Below are 22,096 nucleotides of genomic sequence, written 5' to 3'. Positions count from 1 at the left end.
ATTTTTGAGATATTAAGTAATTTCTCCAATGTGGCAGTTCTTTCCCACCCCACTCCCCAACTGGGAAATGTTTCTTATGAAACCGGTAAGGTCTCTTCTTAATGATTTTACTGTGCCAGGAAATAACATTTAGAACGTACCCTTAATTCATATTCCTATTTTCTCTCTCTCTCTCCCCCTCCCCCACATTTCAAATTTTAGTTTCATTGAATAAGTATAGCCACTGTACTGCAGATAGTTTTTGATAGTTTTGTTTCACTACTTTTAAAAAGTGTGTGTCCTCTCTCTCTCTCTCTCTCTCTCTCTCTCCCTCCCCCTCCCCCTTAAAAGGGACCCTCAAGGCAGCTAACAATCAGATTTAAAACATCCCATAAAATAACATAAACCTGTCTTCTAAAGGCAGAAAATGAGGACATTAGCTGAGCTGTAATAAGGTAAAATACGTATGTGTTTTATCTGAAAGTTAAATATGGCAACATTGGTCAGTAGTATTATGGGATGAAGCTGCTTTACAGAAGGACTGACATTCCAATCATTCTTTACTTTATTAATTCCTTAGAATTGCTAACCAAACATTAGTTTGAGTAAAAAAGAAATTGCTCCTGAAGTACCTTACTCATGTAGCATTCTAGACCAGTCCCTTGAGTGATGTGGTACAATATAGATATTTTGAAAGCTGACACTGAACAGGAAAAACAACTCCATGTAGTCCCTTGATTTCTGAGTTCATTTTGTGAACATGATGGCAAGTGTTCTTTTCATGCTGTCTTCATGATTTGCTCTTTAGTAAGTAATTCACTGAGATTGCGCTTTAGTAAGTAATTCACTGCATATTGGAGAATTGCATTCCATCCTGAGCTTTTGCCATATTTCAAGCCTGTAACTTTTTCTGTTTTGCCTCTTCTACAGCATTTGAAGAGCTTGAGAAAGCTTTGAGTACAGCTCAAAGGACTGAAGAAGCACGCAAGAAACTGCAAGCAGAAATGGATGACAAGATCGAGGCAATAGAAAAAACAAGTGAGGAAGAGCGTGTGAGCCTGCAACAGGAGTTAACACGGGTAAAGCAGGAAGTGGTTAATATTATGAAGGTAAATGCTGAGGCGCAATTGCAGTACAAATAGTAACATTTTGGTAAGAAGGTAAACTATGGCATGTTAATATTAGCAGAGCTCAAGTAGTGCATGTGTGTATGCACACACAGGTGCACGTGCATGCGTGCGTGCAGGGAGAAGGTACCAGGTATTAACAGTTTGGTTAGAAGTTAATGTTTGCAGGTTTGCACTGTTCAGGTACAGGAGAGAGAGTGTCTGCGTGTGTGCCATTTCTATACCACTAAAAACAAATGTCTCATGTTTACAAAAGAATAAAAAGAAACAAGCACAGTTAAAACTAAGCAATTAAAACAGTTTAAAATATTTTAAACAGTAAAACAGTAAAAACAAACTCACAGCTGATCAAAGGCTTGGTGAAATGAATGTGTATTGAGAATTTTAAAAAATCTCAATTTTTTAATTCAGTATTAAAAAGTTGCTAGAAATAGTGAATCTCTTACAATAGGGTCTTCATTCCAGAGTCTCTGATTATGCTGCTTGCTTTGTTGTAAAACTCAATGCCAGTGCTACCGGTACAAACACCAGGTGCCAATGGAACATGGAATTTATGTAAAAAGAAAGCAAGCTATAAGTGGATTATGAATTACTGTATTGAACTCTGATGTGAGGAGATTCCCAGAAATGCATGATCAAGTCTGTTATCTATACACACTTATCTGGAAGAAACTCCCATTGAACATAGTATGACTTGCTTCTGAATAAACCTGCATAAGATTGCACTGTTTTGAGGTATGTCCTGTTGAACTCAATGGGGTTTACTTCTGAGCAAATAATGATTAAGACTGTGCGGTGTCATTAACTGAATGGGAAGACTTAAGGCATTCAAATACTTTAATTGGGAATCTTCTTGTAGGTCTATTTTTAGAGCACCAAGTAACATTTTATCTACTTTCAAGAAAGCAAAGGTTTCTGTTAGGTTTAGTCACCATTGCTTGCCTGCTTTGCATTTTCATTGAGCAATAATGCAGTAGCTCCTCTTGGAAGTCTTATATTTCTACCTTTTTAAATTACAGAAATCTTCAGAGGAACAAGTTACTGAGCTGGAAAAGTTGCATAAAAGTGAACTGGCTAGCAAAGAACAGATGTCAAATGATAGATTACGAGCTCAGGATCAGGCATTCCAGGAACAAATGAAGATGGCTCTTGTAAGTGTCTCTTAAGGGCCAGCTCCCTCTTTATGAAGCAGATATGTCTGCTGCGGACCCCATAAAGTGGGAAGGGGAAAAGCATGTGTGTAGGCATGCATTTGGATGTGCGTCAAGGACTCAGCGGGCTTCATGGCAAGTACCATGCAGATGTGTTTGTCGCATAATGTGGAAATGGATCACATTGGGTATATTTTGGGGATTTTGGTGCCTGAATTTTACAGTTTTTCAATGTATAGGGAGAGCAGATACCTTTGCAAACTCACTCTTTCTCATCTTACTTTCTTTTTCATTCTAGTGTTTGGTGTTGTTGTTTTTTTAAATCAAAACTTAGTTGGGCACTGGACTAGAATTTTTAGTGCAAAATTGCCAAAATCTCATACTGTTGTGAGGCTGAAAACAGTTTTTTATCTGTAATCCTCTGTTATGCTTATTGATTGTAAATTCATACATTACCACTATGCAGATCTGTTCTCCTTTGATAAAGCATCTCTGCATATCATGTAGAAATAAATATGCTCTCATCCCTATGGATTTAGAGGCAGAATAAGGCGGCAGTTCTGAGAAAAGCTTGCAGATTTCTAAATGGAGTGTGCCCCTTTGTCGGTCATTACTTGCTATGCATACATGCAGGGTTAGATGATGGCCAACGGATTAACCCCCAAATCCAGATTTATTTTTATCTGCTCTTCTGTTCTTATATGCAAAAGATGGGCAGCTGTAGTATAACTCAGTTATATGCAACACTAGCCTCACTATGTTATGGATAATAAAGTTAGAGGATTGTTTATGGATTTTTTAATCAACCAGTTTTTGTGCTATGTTACCCAAAGTATGGATGTGATCAAGAATAAAAAACAGCCAATATGTCTAGTGCTGCTGATGGATTAATGGCTATATGGTATTTAAAAACAAAAATTGCTTCTTGATACAGGAAAAGTGCAAGCGTGAACATCTACATATTTTAAAAGAGAAAGAACATCAGGAATCATTAGCCTTAGAAGAATTAGAATTGCAAAAAAAGGCAATTCAGTTGGAAAGTGACAAAAAACTTGAGGATATGCAGCAAGAAGTAGAAACCTTCAGAACTGTGAGTAGAAGAAAAGAAGTCTTTAGACTGTTTTTTTGCTGAGCAGTGCTAGGGCCAGCTGTTTTTGCACCTGGCTCAGATATTCAGGATTACACTCCTAGTCTGAAAAATGTCAAGAGTTTATGGTGAACAATAGAAAACCCAGCAGCTCACATGTTTGGAAGGGTGGAACAGGAGCTGAATCTTTGCAAGAGGCTGCTTTGCAGCTCAGCCAGAGTGCTGCTGAGCAGCCAAGAGAGAGAGAGCGCACAGAGAGGGAGTATTTTTTGTTTATCTCGTAAAAATGCTATTTAGCTGCCAGGAATATGTCTCTGAGGGGTCTTACAGTTCTCAGGGACATATTCCTGGCAGCCAAATGGCACTTGTTGAGGAAGAGGAGCTCCAGCAGCATCTGGTGGGACACTGTGAGAAACAGGATGCTGGACTAGATGGGCCTTGGGCCTGATCCAGCAGCACTATTCTCATGTTCTCATGTTCTTATGAGTGAGCTCAGCTACAAAGTTCATCTTGCTGCCTGTGGCTCTTTGGATTCTAGATCACGTTGTGTGTTGAGACTAAGGAAATCAACCAAGGCAGAAACAGAAAGCAAGCAGGGACAGAGACTAAATACAGTGGCACTAAATAAAAGTGGTGTAGAGAGTGATCTGACATCAGATCCTCTGTTTATGATGCACCTTTCCCTTGCTTACCTCTCACACTTCTAGGGGTGTGTATGGATCCATTTTCCACGGTTCAAATTCAAACTAGACAGTGACTTCACGAACTGGTTCGGTTGAACTGAACGGCTGGTCCGGTCCATTTGACGAACCAACTCGAATTGGTTTGCCAATAGGGAATAATGGGGAATTCAAACCACCCCATTATTCCCCATGGGTAGCTCCTAGAGACACCAAAGTGGGTTGGGTGGTAGGGCATGATGGTTGCTACCTACCACCCAATCTGCAAAATAATTGGACAATCAGGCGATTTTTAATGAACTTTTGATTTTTTTTTCTGGGTCAGTACGTCAACCTCAACACAGGGGAAAAAAATCATTAAAAATCCCTGATTACCCCATTGTTTTGCTACCCATGGAGAATAATGGGGTGGTTTGAGTCCCCCATTATTCCCTATGGGTGGAACAGCACATTGCCACACAAGTTTTGAAACGCAGTACAAAAAGGTAATTATTCTATCTGTCCCTCCCAATGCAGAAGGCATGACACATTTCAAAGTCCAAAAAAGAATTACTGATGCAGAATCCACTGCCAGCCACAGTGCCAGGTGCCTGTACTGCATCATATGACTCGATTGCAACTATAGCAGCATGCTCCCTTAGCAAGCATAGCCACAAGCTCAACTAGAATAATGTCCTCTTCAGCCACATTTTGACTGAGTACACCTTGCAATGCAGAATGAAGATCAGACCAGAGCACTGAGTGAAGCACAAGAGTCTTAAGGACAGAAATGGAGCTCATTTCACAGCAATCACCAAGAAAATATTATACACAGTAGAGAGAGCTGATTTGCCGCTGTACATTTCTTGTCACAACAAGATCTCACAAACAGACCAAAACATAACAACTCAAGCAAGGCAGGCAGGCACCCAAATTCTGTCTTTGTCCATCTGAGAGCCAGTAAAACCAGATAATTAAAACAACAAGCAATATGTTTATCCTTACAGCAACCCAGTCACCCAGTGAGTTGCATGGTTGAGTGGGGATTTGAACTCAGGTCTCCCCTGTCCTAGTCCAGCACTCTAACTAGTACACCACACTGGCTCCTCATAACCATGTACACCACTCTGGGTTCCTTGGAGGAAGAGTGGGATATAAATGTTATAATAAGCCATGACCTCTGGCTGGCCCCCTGCTTACAGCCTGCCTGACTAACACATGTCAGGGCACCAGTCCACCTCCTCATCACGTGTCATGGTTGTGGGGTGCCTGCATTATGTCCTGTTTGGGGAGAAGGTTAACAGTAACACACAAAATCAAAGTTCCTGCCTGCTCCACCAGAGCCCCCAATTGGTGCTGGGCCTCAGGGCACCAGTCCATCATCATCATGGGCCATGACGGTGGTGTTTGTGTGTCTGTGTGTGTCAGCACCACCACTGGGCAGACTGTGACATCTGGTTTGGAGGTTGGCCAGGGTGGGACGAGCTGCCATAAGTGTTGCAGCGGGTGGGGGTGACCATGAATCACTCACTTTCAATGGCTAGCTTTGGATAGCCCAGCAGGGGAAGGTTGGCCTTCACGAAGACCAGCTGATCCACCAAACCAGCATCTAGGGGTGAGTGGTGGGGTGTCACTATGACACTGGCCATGGAGAACACTCTCTCGCTCTGGGTGCTGTTTGGCAGGCATGAGAGGAATCATCTGGCAGTTGCCGCCAAGTCCGGCCAAACTTCTTGATGTGCAGTGGATCAGTTCCAGCTCTGGATCTGTCATTGGCTCTTGCAGGTACTGCAAAACAGACTGCTCCACAGTGGCACAGGGCTTGGTGGGCTCCTTTTATACACCTGGCAAGGTGCTTAGCTTTGAACCACTGGACCGGCTGCGTTGGCAATGCCAGACACCACACTGTTGGCCTTGGAGGCAGTGGTGATGCTGCTTCTGGGGGTGGAGTGTGCATTAGAAGTAGGTGTTCTAGCACCCTTCTCCTGGTCGTGCCCCAGCTAAGGATTTCACACTGATTCAAAGACAAACTCACCATTAATAGCTATATTATTAAGGCATCACATTTAACTCACTTATCACAAGAAGCAAAGTAAGAGCAAATGAATACAATCGTAGTTCATAAGCTTCAGCTCAGTATTCACAAGCCCTGTGAATTCTCTGTACATAGTGCAAAACTAAATATGTGTACAGTGACTTATATTATATTACATTTAAAAAAAATACCTGTAGCCCCTTTGGGGGGTTTCCTAAAGGCTGTGGGGGGTCTGCAAAAGTTCCCCCACACCCCACTGGCCTCTTAATTCACCCCCGCAGCCCATCCCAGGCTGATTTTCGGGCCTGTTTGGACCAGCAAAGATAGGTGTGGTAGTCATTTTGGAGGCTGCCATGCATGCTCAAATGGCCTCTGTGAGGCCTGGCAAGGCCTAGGACCTCGCAGAGGCCCTTTGGGCATGCATGGTGGCCATTTTGTTTTTGGTGGCCATTCTTTTTTTAAAAAATTCATTTTTAAAAATGGCACCCCGCTTCAAGTGGCGCCCAGGGTACGTGCCCTGCCTGCCCCACCCTAGATGTGCCCCTGAGTAAATTGCACTCTGGTGTCAGGCCCTGCTGATTCCAGCAGCCCTGACATGATCTCCATGCACGCTTGGTACAGGGAGGGCACCACTTGCCTGCTGACAGTGGTGCATGAGGGGATGTTGTACTCAGGCGTGGGTGTGTGTGGAGATCAAGCAGCTGGTGGAAGCCAACATTCTCCACCACCTGGAATGGCTGTTCGTCTAGAGCCATCATCTCACCAATGGTCCAGGTGATGAGATGAGACTCTGGCCGACCAGACCACTTGCCCACCGATTGCACCAACTGCACAACTGGCAATGTCCACGGCTTGAAAGCAGGAGCATGTGCCTTGCTGCCACAAGTTGAGGGCACACTGCCAGCAGGAGCAAGAACCCCTGGATGATGCCATTGCAGTTGCTTCAGGGTCACTGATGTCCCAAGATGCTTAGTGTCCCTGCCTCTGCTGACCTGTGGGTGCAGACAGCATGTGTAGGGCCACTTTGACAGAGCTCAGAGTGGTCCTACACATGCTACTCTCAGTCCTGGACTGTTTTGATGTTGGTGGTATTGGGGCTGCTGGTTCCTGCTGGTGCCACAACCACCCTTGATCCAGGGCTGAGCAGGTTTAGGAACGACCAGAATGACTTCCTCCTGCTCCTCCTCAGCCTCAGGCCATGGGGTCACACTGCCAATGGGGATTGGGGAGGAGGATGGAGTGATCTGGCTGCTGGGCTAGCAGCTGATGATATCTCTACTTCCTCCACTGCCACAGGAAGAGCTTTTTCCCTGACGGGAGCCTCCTCCCTACTTCTACCTCAGCCGCCAGCTGCGGGAGAAGGTGGCATCACTGGATAGGTGAGCCTGTGTGCAATGACCTCTAGGGGGATAACAGTGACTTGGGGAGTAGGTCCCCCATGACCAGCAGCTTCACTCCTCCTTCTGCCTGCCACTTTGCTCCTAGCTCTGTCCTGCACCCTCCTGGAGGACATCTTGTGGGTTCAGCTGCAGGCAGCGGGCTCAGCAGGTGGTGGGCCCAGCAAGGCCCTGAGGCAGACTTAGAAGAAGCAAGGCCCGGGGCAGAAAACTTTCTTTTTCCAGATCCAGAGGCAGAGTGAAGCCAGGCACAATTTGCCTGGGCTTTAAATTTACCTTGAAACTCGCGCCTTTATTGCTTTTCCCTCCCTTGTCTCTTCCCCCCGCCCCCCAACCAATGGGGGCAGAATTGCCCAGACAACACTTGATCTGGAATGACAACAAGCCAACCAGAGGAAAGGAGATCACAAGCCAATTGGAAGGCAGTGGCAGTAAACCATTCAGCAAGAGAGCAAAAAGGAAACAATTTGACAAAATGGTCACCGTAGCCGTTGGAACTGGTTTGCGTTGAACAGGGTTTAATCACAGACTGGTCACTCTTCCTGAGGGCAGGTCTGGTTCACAATTGAACCGGAAAAACTGACCCTGTTCGCGGTGAACCAGTTTGTTTCAAACCGTTCGTGCACACCCCTACCCACTAACCTTGATGGCCCAAGAGACAGACTATACAAGGGTATGTTATGGTCATTTCTGTGTTAATTATCAGTATTGGTGTTGTAGTTTACACAGCTTTCTCTTTTTTTTGCAGGGTGTTTGCTATTTTGGGCTCCCTCCTCTAGAAATTAGCTGAATGTGTTTCATTAGCTGAATGTGATCTGGTTGTTCTGATTTGAGGATTACCAACTTCTTAACCCCAGAGGACCATGTTCCTTTGGGGCCAGGCTACAATAAGGAGAGAGAGAGGTGCATCAAAATCAATATGCTCGACTCTCCCTTTAAAATTAATAGGACTTACAAGTGGTTCAGTTTGGCTGGGTTGTGCCATAATATTTTAACTATATAGAAATGGACAATCATACATTTTCAAGTAGAACGCAAACACTTTAATACACAAGAAATCTTATATTAATGCTGTTTTTTAAACCTATTTCTTAACAGAGAATTCTTGAGTTGGAAAGTTCTCTTGCAAAATGTTCACATAATGACAAAAACCAACTGGAAGAACTGACTCCTCAAGCAGAATCAGAAAAAAATAAGCACAATAAAGAAATCACTGCCATGGTTGAAAATCATAAAGAAGAGCTAGAGAAGGTGAAACAGAAACAAGAACAACTTTGGACAAAAAAATTTGACACATTAATACAGCAGCAGCATTTGGAAATTGAAAACTTGAAAAGGCAACATGAGGAAGAACTGGCTAAAATCTTGAAAGAAAAAGAATCTGTTTTCCATGCCCATATAGAAGAGATGAATGAAAAAACATTAGAAAAACTTGACATGAAACAGACAGAGCTGGAAGCACTCTCTTCTGAGTTATCAGAGGCACTAAAAATTCGTCAAGATCTTGAACGTGATTTGTCTACACTAAAAAATGATGCAGATAAAGCAGAGCAAGAGTTTGAGACAAAGCTGGAACAACAGAGAAATCACCATAAGGAACAAGTTGAAGTTATATTTAAAGACCAGGGAAGTTTAGAGAGAACATACAGAGAAAAAATTCATCAACTTGGGCTGCTTTTGGAAGCAAAAGAGAAATGCCAAGAAGAGTTGGAAGTACAGTTGAGGATGCTAAAGGAATCCTTTATAAAGGCTGAAAGTGAACATAAAGAAAAGTCTGCAGAACTAAATGTCCTTTGCCAGTCCAGTAAGGATAGTGCCAAAGAACAGACTAGCATCTATGAACAGAATTTAGCAGATCTGCAGCAAATACTGGCAGATGAAAAAGCTGATAAATCACATCTTGAAGAACAGATTGTAAAAACTGAATCCCAGCTGAATGTAGTCAAGACTGAGTTAGACTCTCAGATATCACAGGTACATGATTTGAAATGTGAACAGGAAAAACAAAAGGGAGAACATTTGCAGAAAATCACCTCTCTGACAGAACACTATGAATCACAGTTAAGAGACCTTAGAGAAGAGATTGATCAGGCAAAGAGATGTTTTACTGATAAGGAAAATGAGCTTGAACAAACAAAGGGGCTCTTGAATCAACAAATCGACAAGCTTGAACAGAATTTATCAGCAAAAGAGGAGGAAATTAATGCTTTAAAAGGTGACTATGAAAACAAATTAAAACATCAAGAGCGACAAACAGAGAAGGTTAAAGAAAAAGCAAAGGAGATGCAAGAGAAATTTAAAAATAAGATTTCAGAGCAAGAAGCAAAACTGAAAAAGGAGATTGAAAACAAACAGTTGGAACTTTGTCAGAAAGAGAAGCAGTTCAATTCACAAATTCTGGAAATGGCTCATGCCAGCTCAGCTGGAATTGGTGACGCTGTGTCAAAGTTGGAGATGAGTCAGAAGGAGCAACTGGAACGCCTGGCTGAAACTCACAGACAAGAGCTAGAACAAGTTGTTCAAACCTGGGAAAGGAAGCTGAGTCAGCAGGCTGAAGAACTTCGGGAAAAGCATGAAATGGAGTTGCAAGAAAAAGAACAGGAAGTCGGAGACCTGAAGCACAAACTGGTCACCTTCAGTGCTGAAAGAGAGGGCAATAGTGCAGAAATTACCCGATTAAAGGATGAGCAGGCAAAGAAGGATGAATCCCTGAATGAGCTTCAAGAACAGCTACAGCAGTCATTAGCTCAAGTGACTGTTTTGACACAAAAAGAAACTGGTCTGAAAACACAACTTAAAAAACTAGAAGAAGACCTTAGTTTGTCTCTGAAGGAGAAGTTGGCAGTTCAGGAACAGCTTAGTGAAATAACAGCAGTAGGAGAAAAAGAGAAGAATAAAATTAGTGAACTGGCAGATAAATTGAAAACCTCTGATGAGCATCTCCAGGCTCTGGAATCCTCACATTCTAAAGAGCGTGAAGATTATGAGAAAAAAATCAAGGATAAAAATTTGGAGCTTCAACAAAAAACTGCTGAGTTTGAGACATTTGCAAGGGATGTAGCAAGACAACTAGAGGATTACCAGCAGAAAACAGAAGCTTTACTGCATACAAAAACCACTGAACTGACTGAAAAATGCAATGAGAGAATTTCTTTAATAAATGCAAGGGTTGTTCATTGTCATCATCAAGCCAAAAAAATTAAAGAAGCAATGTTAATAAAAACCTGTAAAATTCCGGACCTAGAAACTCAACTTAAACAAGTAACAGAGAGTCATGGTACTTTAACCGGCTGTTTGCAAGAGTCGAAGCAACAATTGCAAGAAAAGGAAAACTTGATGATGTCTATGAAAATGGACATTGAAAGGCTCGTAACAGAAAAAGAGCAGTTGCAAAAAGAAGGAGGGCACCAACAGCAAGCAGCAACTGAGAAGGAAACCTGCATCACACAATTGAAGAAAGAATTGTCTGAAAATATTAATGTTGTCACATCCTTGAGGGAGGAACTGAAGGAGAAGTACTCAGAGATTGTTGATCTTAATAAACTTGTCGGTGAATTAAACCTCAAAGTTGAAAATGGCATATCTGAAAAAGATGCTGCCACAACCTTGTTAAACAAGCAACACAAAGAGAATCAACTCCAGTTATTAAATGAGGTGCAAGAGTTGACTTCCAGAGTTGGAACACTGAGTGAAGAAAAAGCAGCTGCTCTTGAACAGGTAGACCACTGGATGAACAAGTTGTCAGAATGGAAGAAGAAAGCCCAGTTAAGATTTACGCAGAATCACAATACCATCAAAGAGTTACAAAACAAGGTTGAATTAAGTAATAACCAAGCTGGAGAAAAAGAAGAGGAATTGAACAGAATGAAAGAAGAATTTGATAAACAAGCCAAACACTTGGAACATTTGAAAGATTTAATAGAACAAAAGCAAATCAGAAGAGAAAAGCAAGAATCTGATTTGACTGCCGAGTTAAAAATTCAAACAGCAAGAATTGCAGAGTTAGAAGAACACATTGCTCGGAAAACAACAGAAAATGATTCTTTAATGGAGGAACTCAAAAAGCATAATGAATGGAAGCAAGCTGAGCAAAACAAGTTGGCACAACAGCTTCAGCAGGATGAAGTGGTGATTGTGGAAAAGGATAACAGGCTTAAGGAGATGGAACAAAAAGTACTGACTCTTGAAAAGCAAATGCAGACCATGGAAGCTGACCTTAAGGTTAAATCAAGAGAACTTGAAGAAACAAAAGTTGCTTTAATGAAAAGCAAAGAGGAAGAATTAAAGGCTTTAGAGGGGAGGCTTATTTCAGAAAACACAACTAAAATAACAGACTTGAAAAAAAAGGCTGAACAAAAAATTGCTGCTGTTAGGAAGCAATTGACATCTCAAATGGAAGAAAGGGAACAGCAGTATAGACACGATATGGGAAAGCAGTTGGTAGACTTAGAGCAAAAACTGCAAGACAAAGAGAACAAGATTATATCTTTAGAAGAAAAAATCAGGTCAGCTGAAGAGTTGGAAAAGATGACACAGAAGGTGGAAGCAATAAAGGTTTCCACAGAGCAAGACAAAGTCCATGCACTGGAGAACATGCAACAGATGTATGAATTAAAAATAGATGCTTTACAAAAGGAATTATTAGTAAAAGAGAAAGAACTGCAGGTGTATAATGAACAACAACAAAAAAGTGATGCTTCAAAGCTGGAAGCTCAGATTCAACAAGATGAACTCCTACAGAAGAAGCAGGAAGACCTCCTCATAATCCAAACACTTCGGCAAGACCTTGAGGAGCAGATAAAGAAACATGCTTCATTGCTTGAACAATACACAAAGGATGCTAGTGACTTAGCAAGTATCAAAGGAGAATTGAAAACCAAAGAACAAAAACAGCAAGAAATGGAGAATGTGATTGAAGACTTGAAAACAAAGCTGCAAGAAAAGGAGAAAGATTGGCAGTCCTTACAACAACAAATGAACAGTTCTGATGAGAATTTAACAAAACAGAGAGAACTACACAAAACTGAGATGGGAAAGATGATTTCAACATATGGTGACAAATTGCAGAGACTCCAGCAGCAACTGGATGAAAGAAGTGGCCTTCTAAAAGCTTTGGAAGAAAGCACAGAAGAAAAGACTAGATCAGGCCTTGAGCTTCAGAAACAACTTGGTGATCTGCAGATCCAGCACAAGGATTTGCAAGCTAAACTGGAAGAGACAGAGCAGGAGAAACAAAAGCTATGCAAAGATCTGAGTAAGCTGCAAAAAGATTTACGGACTCTGCGAAAGGAACATCAGCAGGAGCTAGAGATAATGAAGAAAGAATCATTAGAAGAGATGGAACAAAAAATAAAGTAAGTGCTAGTTGTGAACCATTAAACTCTCTTCAGATTACCCTAAATTACTTCTATAAATAGTTTTAAAAAGTTGGAAACAATAAAACAATGAGCTTTTGAAATGTGGCTTTGGGGGAAAATTATACTAATCATCTAGCTATGGGCCTAAATATATCCAAGACTAATAAGTTTGGACACTCTACATTTTATTATGTTCATTTTTGTAATGTTGATGCAGATAAGTAGGTAACTGTGAAAAGGTATAAAAATCCAAAGCTGTCAGTTATGACTTAAACTAGATTAGAAACAAGTAAGATTTGGTTTTGATTTCATGGAGATTAGTGTCTGACAACTGTTCTGATACTTTAGAAGGATCTAGAATAAATTAGGATAGAGTAAACATTCCAAAAATTTGAATAATTGCTTTTCATGAAGGCTGTAATGTTAATGTTTTCCATTACAGAAGTCTTGGGAATGTGATTTTGGTGTCCGAATAAGAATATTTTAGTCAAGGAATCTGTTTTTGTCAAGCTAAAATGTTCACTGAAACTTATAGACCTCAGTTAATTTGAACTTGTATGGCCTATTGTACATTCGGTCTTTGCAGGATAAAAATTGCTTCCTTTCTCTATTTAGTTTCATTACTGATTGTGATAAGTTGCATTTTCTCTGTTACAGAATTTACCAATTTCACTTGTTCTCTGTTAATTTCAGGGAGAGAATCAGGTTCATGTCTCTAATTTAACTGCTTTCCAGCCTAATGGATAAAATTAGCAGGCCTTCTCTGACTCTCCCAAGGAATCAGATCTGCCACATTTCAGACACATAAGAAAAAAGGGTCGTGTTAGAGGCCTTTAAAGAGATGCACTGTTTGTTTAACTAGATTGTTATACTGCCCCACCCAGATGGCTCTGGGCAGTTCACAAACTCAAAAACAGATAAACAAACAACTCATCAAAACAAAACTAAAACCAATTTAAAATTTCAATACTCACTAAAGGCTAGACTAAAAATATATGTTTGGGGGCTTCTTTAAAGGCTGCTAAAACTCTTAAGCCTCTAGTATCTACAGGGAGTGCATTCCAGAGCCCAAGAGCAGCTACAGAGAAGGCCCGATTTCAAGTCGCTGCCACGCAAGCTGGTGGCATCAGGGACCTCTCCTGATGACAGTAAAATGCAGTGGGGATCATACTGAAGAAGGCACTCTTCCAAGTGACCAATTATTCATGATCTCTAGGGATCAAAGCTGCCAAATTTTAGACAGATGGGACAAAGGAGGGCCATTTTAGCTCCAGTTAAAAAAGAGAGCACACACAGCCCAAACGCTTTTTAAATCAATGGTAAATAGAAATAAAACTGGAAGCATGGTAGAGGGTCATCTAGGTGAGAAGACTGTTTTGAACAGCTGATTTCAAAGGAACTAGTTACTCTTCAGTTACCCCTTCTGAAGAGAAGCTCCCAAGACAACTTCTCACAGATATCATCTGTCTGATCTGTCTGATATCTGTCTAACAAATGGAATGGGATGGTGGATGGTTTGGGGATGATGGAAAGTGGATTTCATATGAACTACTCCACTAAAGCGGAGGAAAGATTTCTAAATAGTAACTCAGAATAAAATGAGAGCACAAGCAAGATGGGTTAGGGACTAGGCCAGGAGAAAACTGAGTTAAAATAAAATCTGGCTATACAGGTGAAACTCGGAAAATTAGAATATCGTGCAAAAGTCCATTAATTTCAGTAATGCAAATTAAAAGGTGAAACTGATATATGAGACAGACGCATTACATGCAAAGTGAGATAAGTCAAGCCTTAATTTGTTATAATTGTGATGATCATGGCGTACAGCTTATGAAAACCCCAAATCCACAATCTCAGAAAATTAGAATATTACATGGAACCAAGAAGACAAGGATTGAAGAATAGAACAATATCGGACCTCTGAAAAGTATAAGCATGCATATGTATTCAGTACTTGGTTTGGGCCCCTTTTGCAGCAATTACTGCCTCAATGCGGCGTGGCATGGATGCTATCAGCCTGTGGCACTGATGAGGTATTATGGAAGACCAGGATGCTTCATTAGTGGCCTTCAGCAATTCTGCATTGTTTGGTCTCATGTCTCTCATCCTTCTCTTGGCAATGCCCCATAGATTCTCTATGGGGTCAGGTCAGGCGAGTTTGCTGGCCAATCAAGCACAGTACACTGTATACTTTTCAGAGGTCCGATATTGTTCTATTCTTCAATCCTTGTCTTCTTGGTTCCATGTAATATTCTAATTTTCTGGGATTGTGGATTTGGGGTTTTCATGAGCTGTATGCCATGATCATCACAATTATAACAAATTAAGGCTTGACTTATCTCGTTTTGCATGTAATGCGTCTGTCTCATATATCAGTTTCACCTTTTAATTTGCATTACTGAAATTAATGGACTTTTGCACGATATTCTAATTTTCCGAGTTTCACCTGTAGGCAAAGCAAACCCCAATCTTGGAAGAAGACAGTATTGAAATTAAACTCCTTGATGGACCTGAAAGAGAAGCAATACCATTATTTGTTCAAAGCATAAAATTTCTTTCTAACCTTCACTGGCAATCAGAAAATGATACACAGTGAATTTACCATTTGTCCCTTTGAATTTTACCACTTGCCCCTTTGTCCTATTTTCTGCACATACCTGCCCTCTGTGATTGGAGGTTTTTGTGTGTCAAGAAGCCCTATCATTTTCTAGGACACTTTGTCTAGACCTTGTCTGTTCAGGATTGAAGAGTTTTGTCAATTTTCCCCGTTTGTGCTCCCCTCGCCCACCCTTTTGGTGCTAGGGAAAGGGACACCTAAAGGAATGAATGGGACTGAATAAATCATGTTAGGTCTCATTCATGTCCATTGTGCTCAGCAGTGAGTATGAATTGCCTTTTGCTGCAATTGAGGAATAAATCCTCAATTGCACCAAAGGGGTCCAATTTGTCCCTTTTTCTTTTTCAGTCAAAACAAATGCACATACCCTGTTAGTATATATATTTTCATTAGAATAGTGAATGTACAGACTAGCCATACAAAAAAAATTATATTGCTACCATTTTATTCAGAATTTTTTAAAAAATAATAATAATGCAGTTGTCTCTCGCCAACTGCAAGGATTCTGTTCTTGGAAACCCTCGCAGTTGGTGATGCATAGCAATGCTTGGGAAACAGAGTTAGGGGAATTGCGAGTGCTGAAGTGTCTAAAATCCACCCCCACCCCAAAAAAGGTTAAAAATCCCCCCTGACCTCCAGAACCCCCGAAATCACCTCTTGACTCTCGGATTGACCTCGTGACTCCAGAAATTGGCTGGAAAACAGCCACAACAACAACAACACAGTGCCAACCACCAATACTCAAATTGCGGCTGGTGAGGGTGTGTGTGACAGTTTGCCAGTCATGGATACTCAAATCCGTGGTTGGCAATGGACAACTGTATGTGAAAAGGCTAAGAATATTGCTTTGAATTTTCCAGGATGATTTCTGACTATAACCATTTGTAGGATTTCTAATTACTTTCTATCAGTAGTACTTTCTAACTGTGGAATTTTGAGTTTTTGAACACTAAACTGCCCCGAGACGTGAGTTTTGGGCAGTATAGAAATATGTTAAATAAATAAATAAATAAATACATAAAATACTAGTTGTTGCAGCTGATACACTGTATTCTTCTAATAAAACCAAAATGACTTGTCTGAACTTTATGAAATTTTACACAGTGTCTATGCAGTGAGAACTATAAGACACCCACATTTCAAAACTGAGAGGAAATAGTTGAGATATAGAGCTTGAAGTGGAATTACTGTCTATTTGGGTGCACTCATAACTCCAGACTTTCTTCTTATTGGTTTAGATTCTGTCAAAAATGCAGAGAAATTTCAGAGGTTTTGCTCTTCTTTTCCTGGTTTGATGAAAATCCATTGCATATTAATAAAATTATGAGATTAACATCAATGTTGATCAGTTATATATAATGCTATCAGAAACCTCATTTTGCTTCAGGTTAAGAAAATTATTGTGAATAAAATGATACCAGAATAATATCTTCTGTAGTTTCTTTAGGGTCTTTCTATGTTGAGTGTATTAATGAAAAGATATATATGATAACCTATAGACATTCAAAATACAGTGTTTTATAGGTCTAGAGGTTTCAGTGAATATTTTACATTGACAAAATCTGATCTCTTTACCCAAATACTCCTGTTTAGAAACCAAAATCACTTTCCTAAGATTTCTGTAAGGGAATATGTAAAAATGAATATAGTTGCCAGAGTGTGTGAGTGTGAGAGAGAGAATGTGTTTTGCCTAGAACAAGTTCCTCACATTTTTAAAATGGTCATTCTGGTTCAAGTATTCTCTGCTCTTCTAAGATATCACAACAGTTGTCAGACCTTTGTTCCCATAAAATGCTGACTGAACTCTATTTTCTTGCCTCTACTATATGAACTTCAAAGAACAGGATTAATTCAAATATTTGTATCTACAGTACTGATAACTTTAAAAAACCTTTTCACCATGATAAAAGTGTAAGAGTTTGAGCCAAGTCTCATGTTTATAGGTATGTGTAAACTATTTAATTAGTCCGTTAATTTTTACTAGATATCTATTTGGTAAATAGTTTTTCTGAATGTAATGTTTTCACCTTTTCAGAAGATTTTGGGTAGCATTACAGTGGTGCTCATAGAAGGAGTTTTAGCAATGGTGCTTTGCAGTGTTGCACAGCTACTAGTGAAAGAAGAGCTTGTGACAGAGGTAGTTCAGTGTGTTGTACAACATTTTGCAAGAACAGAGACTACTTTCTCCAGAACTTGCCCAACATCTTTCCACCTGTTCTTCAAAGTCGTTAGTACTGGTGGTCTCTCTTTGTCTCGTTTTTTTAAAAAGTGCAAATGAAACATAACTATTTTACCACAGTATCTTGAGAATATGTTTTTAGAATGTTTGACAGCCTCAAATTATTTTTATAGGCAATTATGGTGGTGATGACTTTCCTTTGAAATTGCCATATCTGCCCTAGAAAATCTTGACCTTGTTTTGCTGTGTTTTGATAGATGTGAACAGGAGGACACTGAATTAAAGCACAACTCCACATTAAAGCAGTTAATGAGGGAGTTCAATACCCAGCTGGCACAAAAGGACCGGGAATTAGAAACAGCTATAAAAGAAACTATCGGTGCGTTGAAACATCTGTATCATGTATAGATTTTTAAAATCACTATTGCCTTATTCACATATTATGTTCAGTGCATGTACAATCTATATACAGTGTACACATATACAATTATTCACACATTCAATGTGCTTCCTATGTGTATCCTGCAGTTAAGGGGGCCTGTACCCAGTTCATCACTAAAATGAACACATTCACACCAACGTGTGCAGGTTTCTGTATAGGGATGGGTCCGGACCGGTCCGGAGGCCATTCTAAAGGCCTCCAGACTGTCCGGACCGGTTCAGACCTGGCCGGTTCAGTTCAGGTGGGGTGGGTTCCTTTAAGGGGGGGAGGGTTTACTTACCCTTCCTGCTGCTTTCCCCCCTCCAGCGTGCATATTCTTTGTAGTAATTGGGGCGGCAGGATACCTCCCTGCTGCCCCTTCTCCCGCTTAAGTGCAAAAGGCTTGCCGGAGCCTTTTGCGCACGCGCATGTCGCGCATGAGCTTCACGTCTCCCCAACGTGCGCGTGCATGTCAGAGAGACGTGAAGCTCGCGCGCGATGTGCGCGTGCGCAAAAGTCTCCGGCAAGCCTTTTGCACTTAAGTGGGAGAAGGGGCGGCAGGGAGGTATCCTGCCGCCCCAATTACTACAAAGAATACGTGCGCTGGAGGGGGGAAAGCGGCGGGAGGGGTAAGTAAACCCTCCCCCGCCCTTAAAGGAACCCACTCACAGTGCCAGACCGCAGCTCTGTGGTTCCGTGCACACCCCTATTTCTGTACACATCTACAGCATAATGTCTGGATATGGTTTATATCTCATGTGAATTCTAGTAACCTAGAATATCAGATCTGTTCTTGTAGGGTCAGTGTCTTGTGTTTGAGTCATAAATTTGGAGATTATTCAGGTGTGTTGTGTATTCACTTTCTTTCATTGTTTAGGTTCAAATAGAGTTGCAGAGGAACAACACAAAGGAGTAATTTAAGAGCTAACTAAATTTGGATTTTCCCACCATGTCTTACGCATTCTAAAACTAGTTTTGACTTTGGGTTCTGTATTTTTTAGTCGATGCCATATGCATATGAGTCATGTACACAAATACATTCATTTTACATAAAATATGAGAACTTTCAAATATTTTACGAGTTGTCATGTTAGGATAACTGGCTTTTAATTGAGATTCAATTGAAAGTACTATAGCACTTGTTCAGTGGTCTTGCAGTTGAAAGTAAAAATTACATTTGTGCTTGAAACCAAGCATTAGATAGGAGACTGTGTTCCTTCATGGGAGTTTTGATTGTTCAGGAGTTCTCTGTATCCTGAAGTATACACTGCAATTTTACTTCTGGCCATTAAGCATCTGCCATGTGATAGGAAGAGATGGCTAAAGTGTATGTTATATAGTCTACCATTGCTTCTTCATCAGGGCTGAAAATGAACAGGCATAATAGCTTCCTTTTTATGATCACTATGGACAGTGGGCAACATCCTCACTATTGATGCGTGTGAAGCATTCCCACAATGTTTAGTAATCCAGAGGGGCAATTTCCCCCCTAACCTCATTTCCCTGGAAGTGCTCTTTAATACCCAAAATATGCAGCCCTCAGATACTTTGCACACAGTGCCTCTGTATTGTTAGTGAAGATGTTGACCAGTGTGTTTAGGAGATCCTGACATGGAAATTCTAGGTTACTTATTTTGCTGGTATTTTCACTTTTCTTGAAGATGGCCCCAGATTGGTCCAGTATAGGATAGGGAAGCTTTCTGGATTGCCTATATTAACTATATTAACAGCTGGATTCTTACTAAACTTTAAAGTGAATTTAGCTGCTTGCCTACTACACAGCTTACTTGTTTTGCACAACATGTTTTTGTCTTTTAGGGCTCAATATTGAATCAACCTAGATCTGGATAGTAATCTAATGACAATCACAAAAGTGGGGGCTCTGTGCCTGCGCAGACCACTTTGGAAGAGATTCATTAGCTCCTCGAGGCACCCCTCCCCCACTGTGTGCATGTGCTCTGCACCTGTTAACTTTAGCGGTTGGGTGCCATTTTCTTCCGTTTCTTTCTGAATGCCAGTGCGATCACATCTTCGATGACTTCAACTCCTCAGAAAGTTTAGTGAGAGTATTTTCCTCTGATCCCTCAGAACATTTGGCTTGATTTTCAGACTGTTTAACTTATAGATGTAATGTATTTTGACTGATTTAAAGGATAATTTGACACAGAACATTTAATGGACTAGCTATTAGCTTAACAGACTGACTGTGTTAGTCTCAGTGAATTTCTCGGTTCTTGAACTTTGGCACGGTTACTGGACAGTTTTTTACTTTATGTATGGATAGCCTTAAACCCAGGAGTGGGGCCTCATGAGTAGAGCCTCCCCATGGGGGAAGACCACCTTTAAAAGGTGCAGTGGGTGCAGAGGCAAGCTCTGGTCTACCGACGGACACAATCTCTGCTTGTGCTGCTTGGGAGAAAGACATGTCGCATCTGCTTGCTCGGTTTGCAGCTCTTTCTCCATGTAGACCTTGAAAAATCGGGTTGCATGCCTGAAAGTGGCTCTTTTGGAGGATGCTCTGATACCATGGAAACCGATGCCCCGATCTCCTTCAACATTGACCTCGGTGCTGAGATCAACGCCGGGGACTGTTCCTGTCATTTAGTCTATATCCTCGGCGCTGGAGTCTTCGATGTCAGGGTTGGCTACAGTGTTTGAAAAGCCTGATTCTCTGTTGAAACATAAGGCTTCCTGTCGTGAGAAGGAAAAGCGCAAGGCAGAGAATAACGCTTCCGATTCAACACCTCCGAAGAAGCATAGGTATAAGTCCCTGAAGGCGATGTGTTGCCAATCAAAGTTGTGAGGTAACCACCCTCTCCTACGCAGCTTCAGTGTTATTCTCTGTCTTCTGAGTGCTGCTCTTCAGCCCCAGATCCTCAAGCTATGACCACGATTGATGCTGCTTCGACATCAAGACCTTGACATAGAACTGCATCCCTGTCTCCAGCTCTGATGCCTCAGCAATTGCCATCTACCCCTCGATGCCCAGTTTAAACAGTGATGTCAGTGGCTTTGATACCACAAGCAACATCCCCACTGGTGTTCAGTATCGACTTGGAGGGCAATGTTGACACCGAAATGGCTCTTGACCCCATGTCGGCTCAAAATATTCTGTGTTGGTGTCTGGTGGGAGCACCCTATCTGTGGGCACTTTCAAGGGCTTCTTAAGTCAGGGTCTAGATGAGGAAGATGATGATTTTGTGGAGGTTACACACCCTATACCAAAGATATCTTCACTTTATCCAATGTATATGATTTTTGCAATGCCTGTTGGCGGATGAGGCATTGCCTCCACTGGGCTTTACGCAGGTTACACATGTGTTCTACCAGAAGACTACAAGGAATTTAAAGCTTGGAGGGGGAGGCGGTTGGAGACGCCACAGTTGGTACAACTGGCTACACAGGTCTCCCCACCACAGATTATAATACAAGATATGGCTGTGCAAACGATACCACACTTACCACAAGCACAGTTTCATGTGCGTCAGAATCTCGAACATCTTTTGGCTCTTCAATGAATGAGGGTCAACTGCACACCAGTTCAAAGGCTAGTACTTTGGGGACAGTGCATCAACATGCTTTGGTGACAGCTGATGCTTGGTTGGCAACAAGAGCCGAAGAACCTGTGTCATCTGAGTATGAGTCAAACTCCACAAGGAGTGAATCTACTGAAAGAAATTCAGACCTGAATCAGGATGTACCTACCACTCCTTCAGATCCAGATAATTTGGATGACTCAGTTTATAATTTTATGAAGAAAACCTCAACACCACAACCTGTGTATCTTCCCACACTGCCTGTAATAACTAAACGGCAAAGTTCTCCTGGGATGTGTTGTTAACATCTATGCCAACTTCACAGAGATTGGAAACACTCTATAGAGTGCAAGAGGAGAACGAGTATTTGTTGAAGCACCCAGTCCCAAACTCTGTGATTGTTGACTGCACCTCTTCTTCCAAAAGCGGCAGATGGCATACAATACCGGCTGATAAATAGGGACGCAAGTTGGACTTTTTGGGCAAAAAAAACTATTCCACAGTGTGTCAGTCAATTAAGATTGCTAGTTGTATGGTGTGTCTATTGAAAT

At 41.3% G+C, this 22,096-nt stretch overlaps 1 protein-coding gene across 5 annotated transcripts in view; it reads left to right on the top strand.

The window, feature by feature from the left end:
• The window catches only part of GOLGA4 (golgin A4), a 126,931-nt gene that overhangs the window by 48,615 nt on the left and 56,220 nt on the right, over positions 1 to 22,096 (top strand). For all 5 annotated transcript variants that reach the window (XM_053260134.1, XM_053260131.1, XM_053260133.1 and 2 more), the window contains 5 exons: positions 910 to 1,088; positions 2,126 to 2,257; positions 3,192 to 3,347; positions 8,534 to 12,789; positions 17,846 to 17,967. In XM_053260134.1, coding sequence (XP_053116109.1) covers positions 910 to 1,088; positions 2,126 to 2,257; positions 3,192 to 3,347; positions 8,534 to 12,789; positions 17,846 to 17,967 — 4,845 coding nt within the window. The remainder of the gene's footprint in view (positions 1 to 909; positions 1,089 to 2,125; positions 2,258 to 3,191; positions 3,348 to 8,533; positions 12,790 to 17,845; positions 17,968 to 22,096) is intronic.

This window comes from Hemicordylus capensis, chromosome 6 (genome assembly GCF_027244095.1).
Source record: "Hemicordylus capensis ecotype Gifberg chromosome 6, rHemCap1.1.pri, whole genome shotgun sequence".
Taxonomy (NCBI): Eukaryota; Metazoa; Chordata; class Lepidosauria; order Squamata; family Cordylidae; genus Hemicordylus; species Hemicordylus capensis.
The sequence above is the reverse complement of the archived record's forward strand: the minus strand, read 5'-3'. Positions and strand labels throughout refer to the sequence as shown.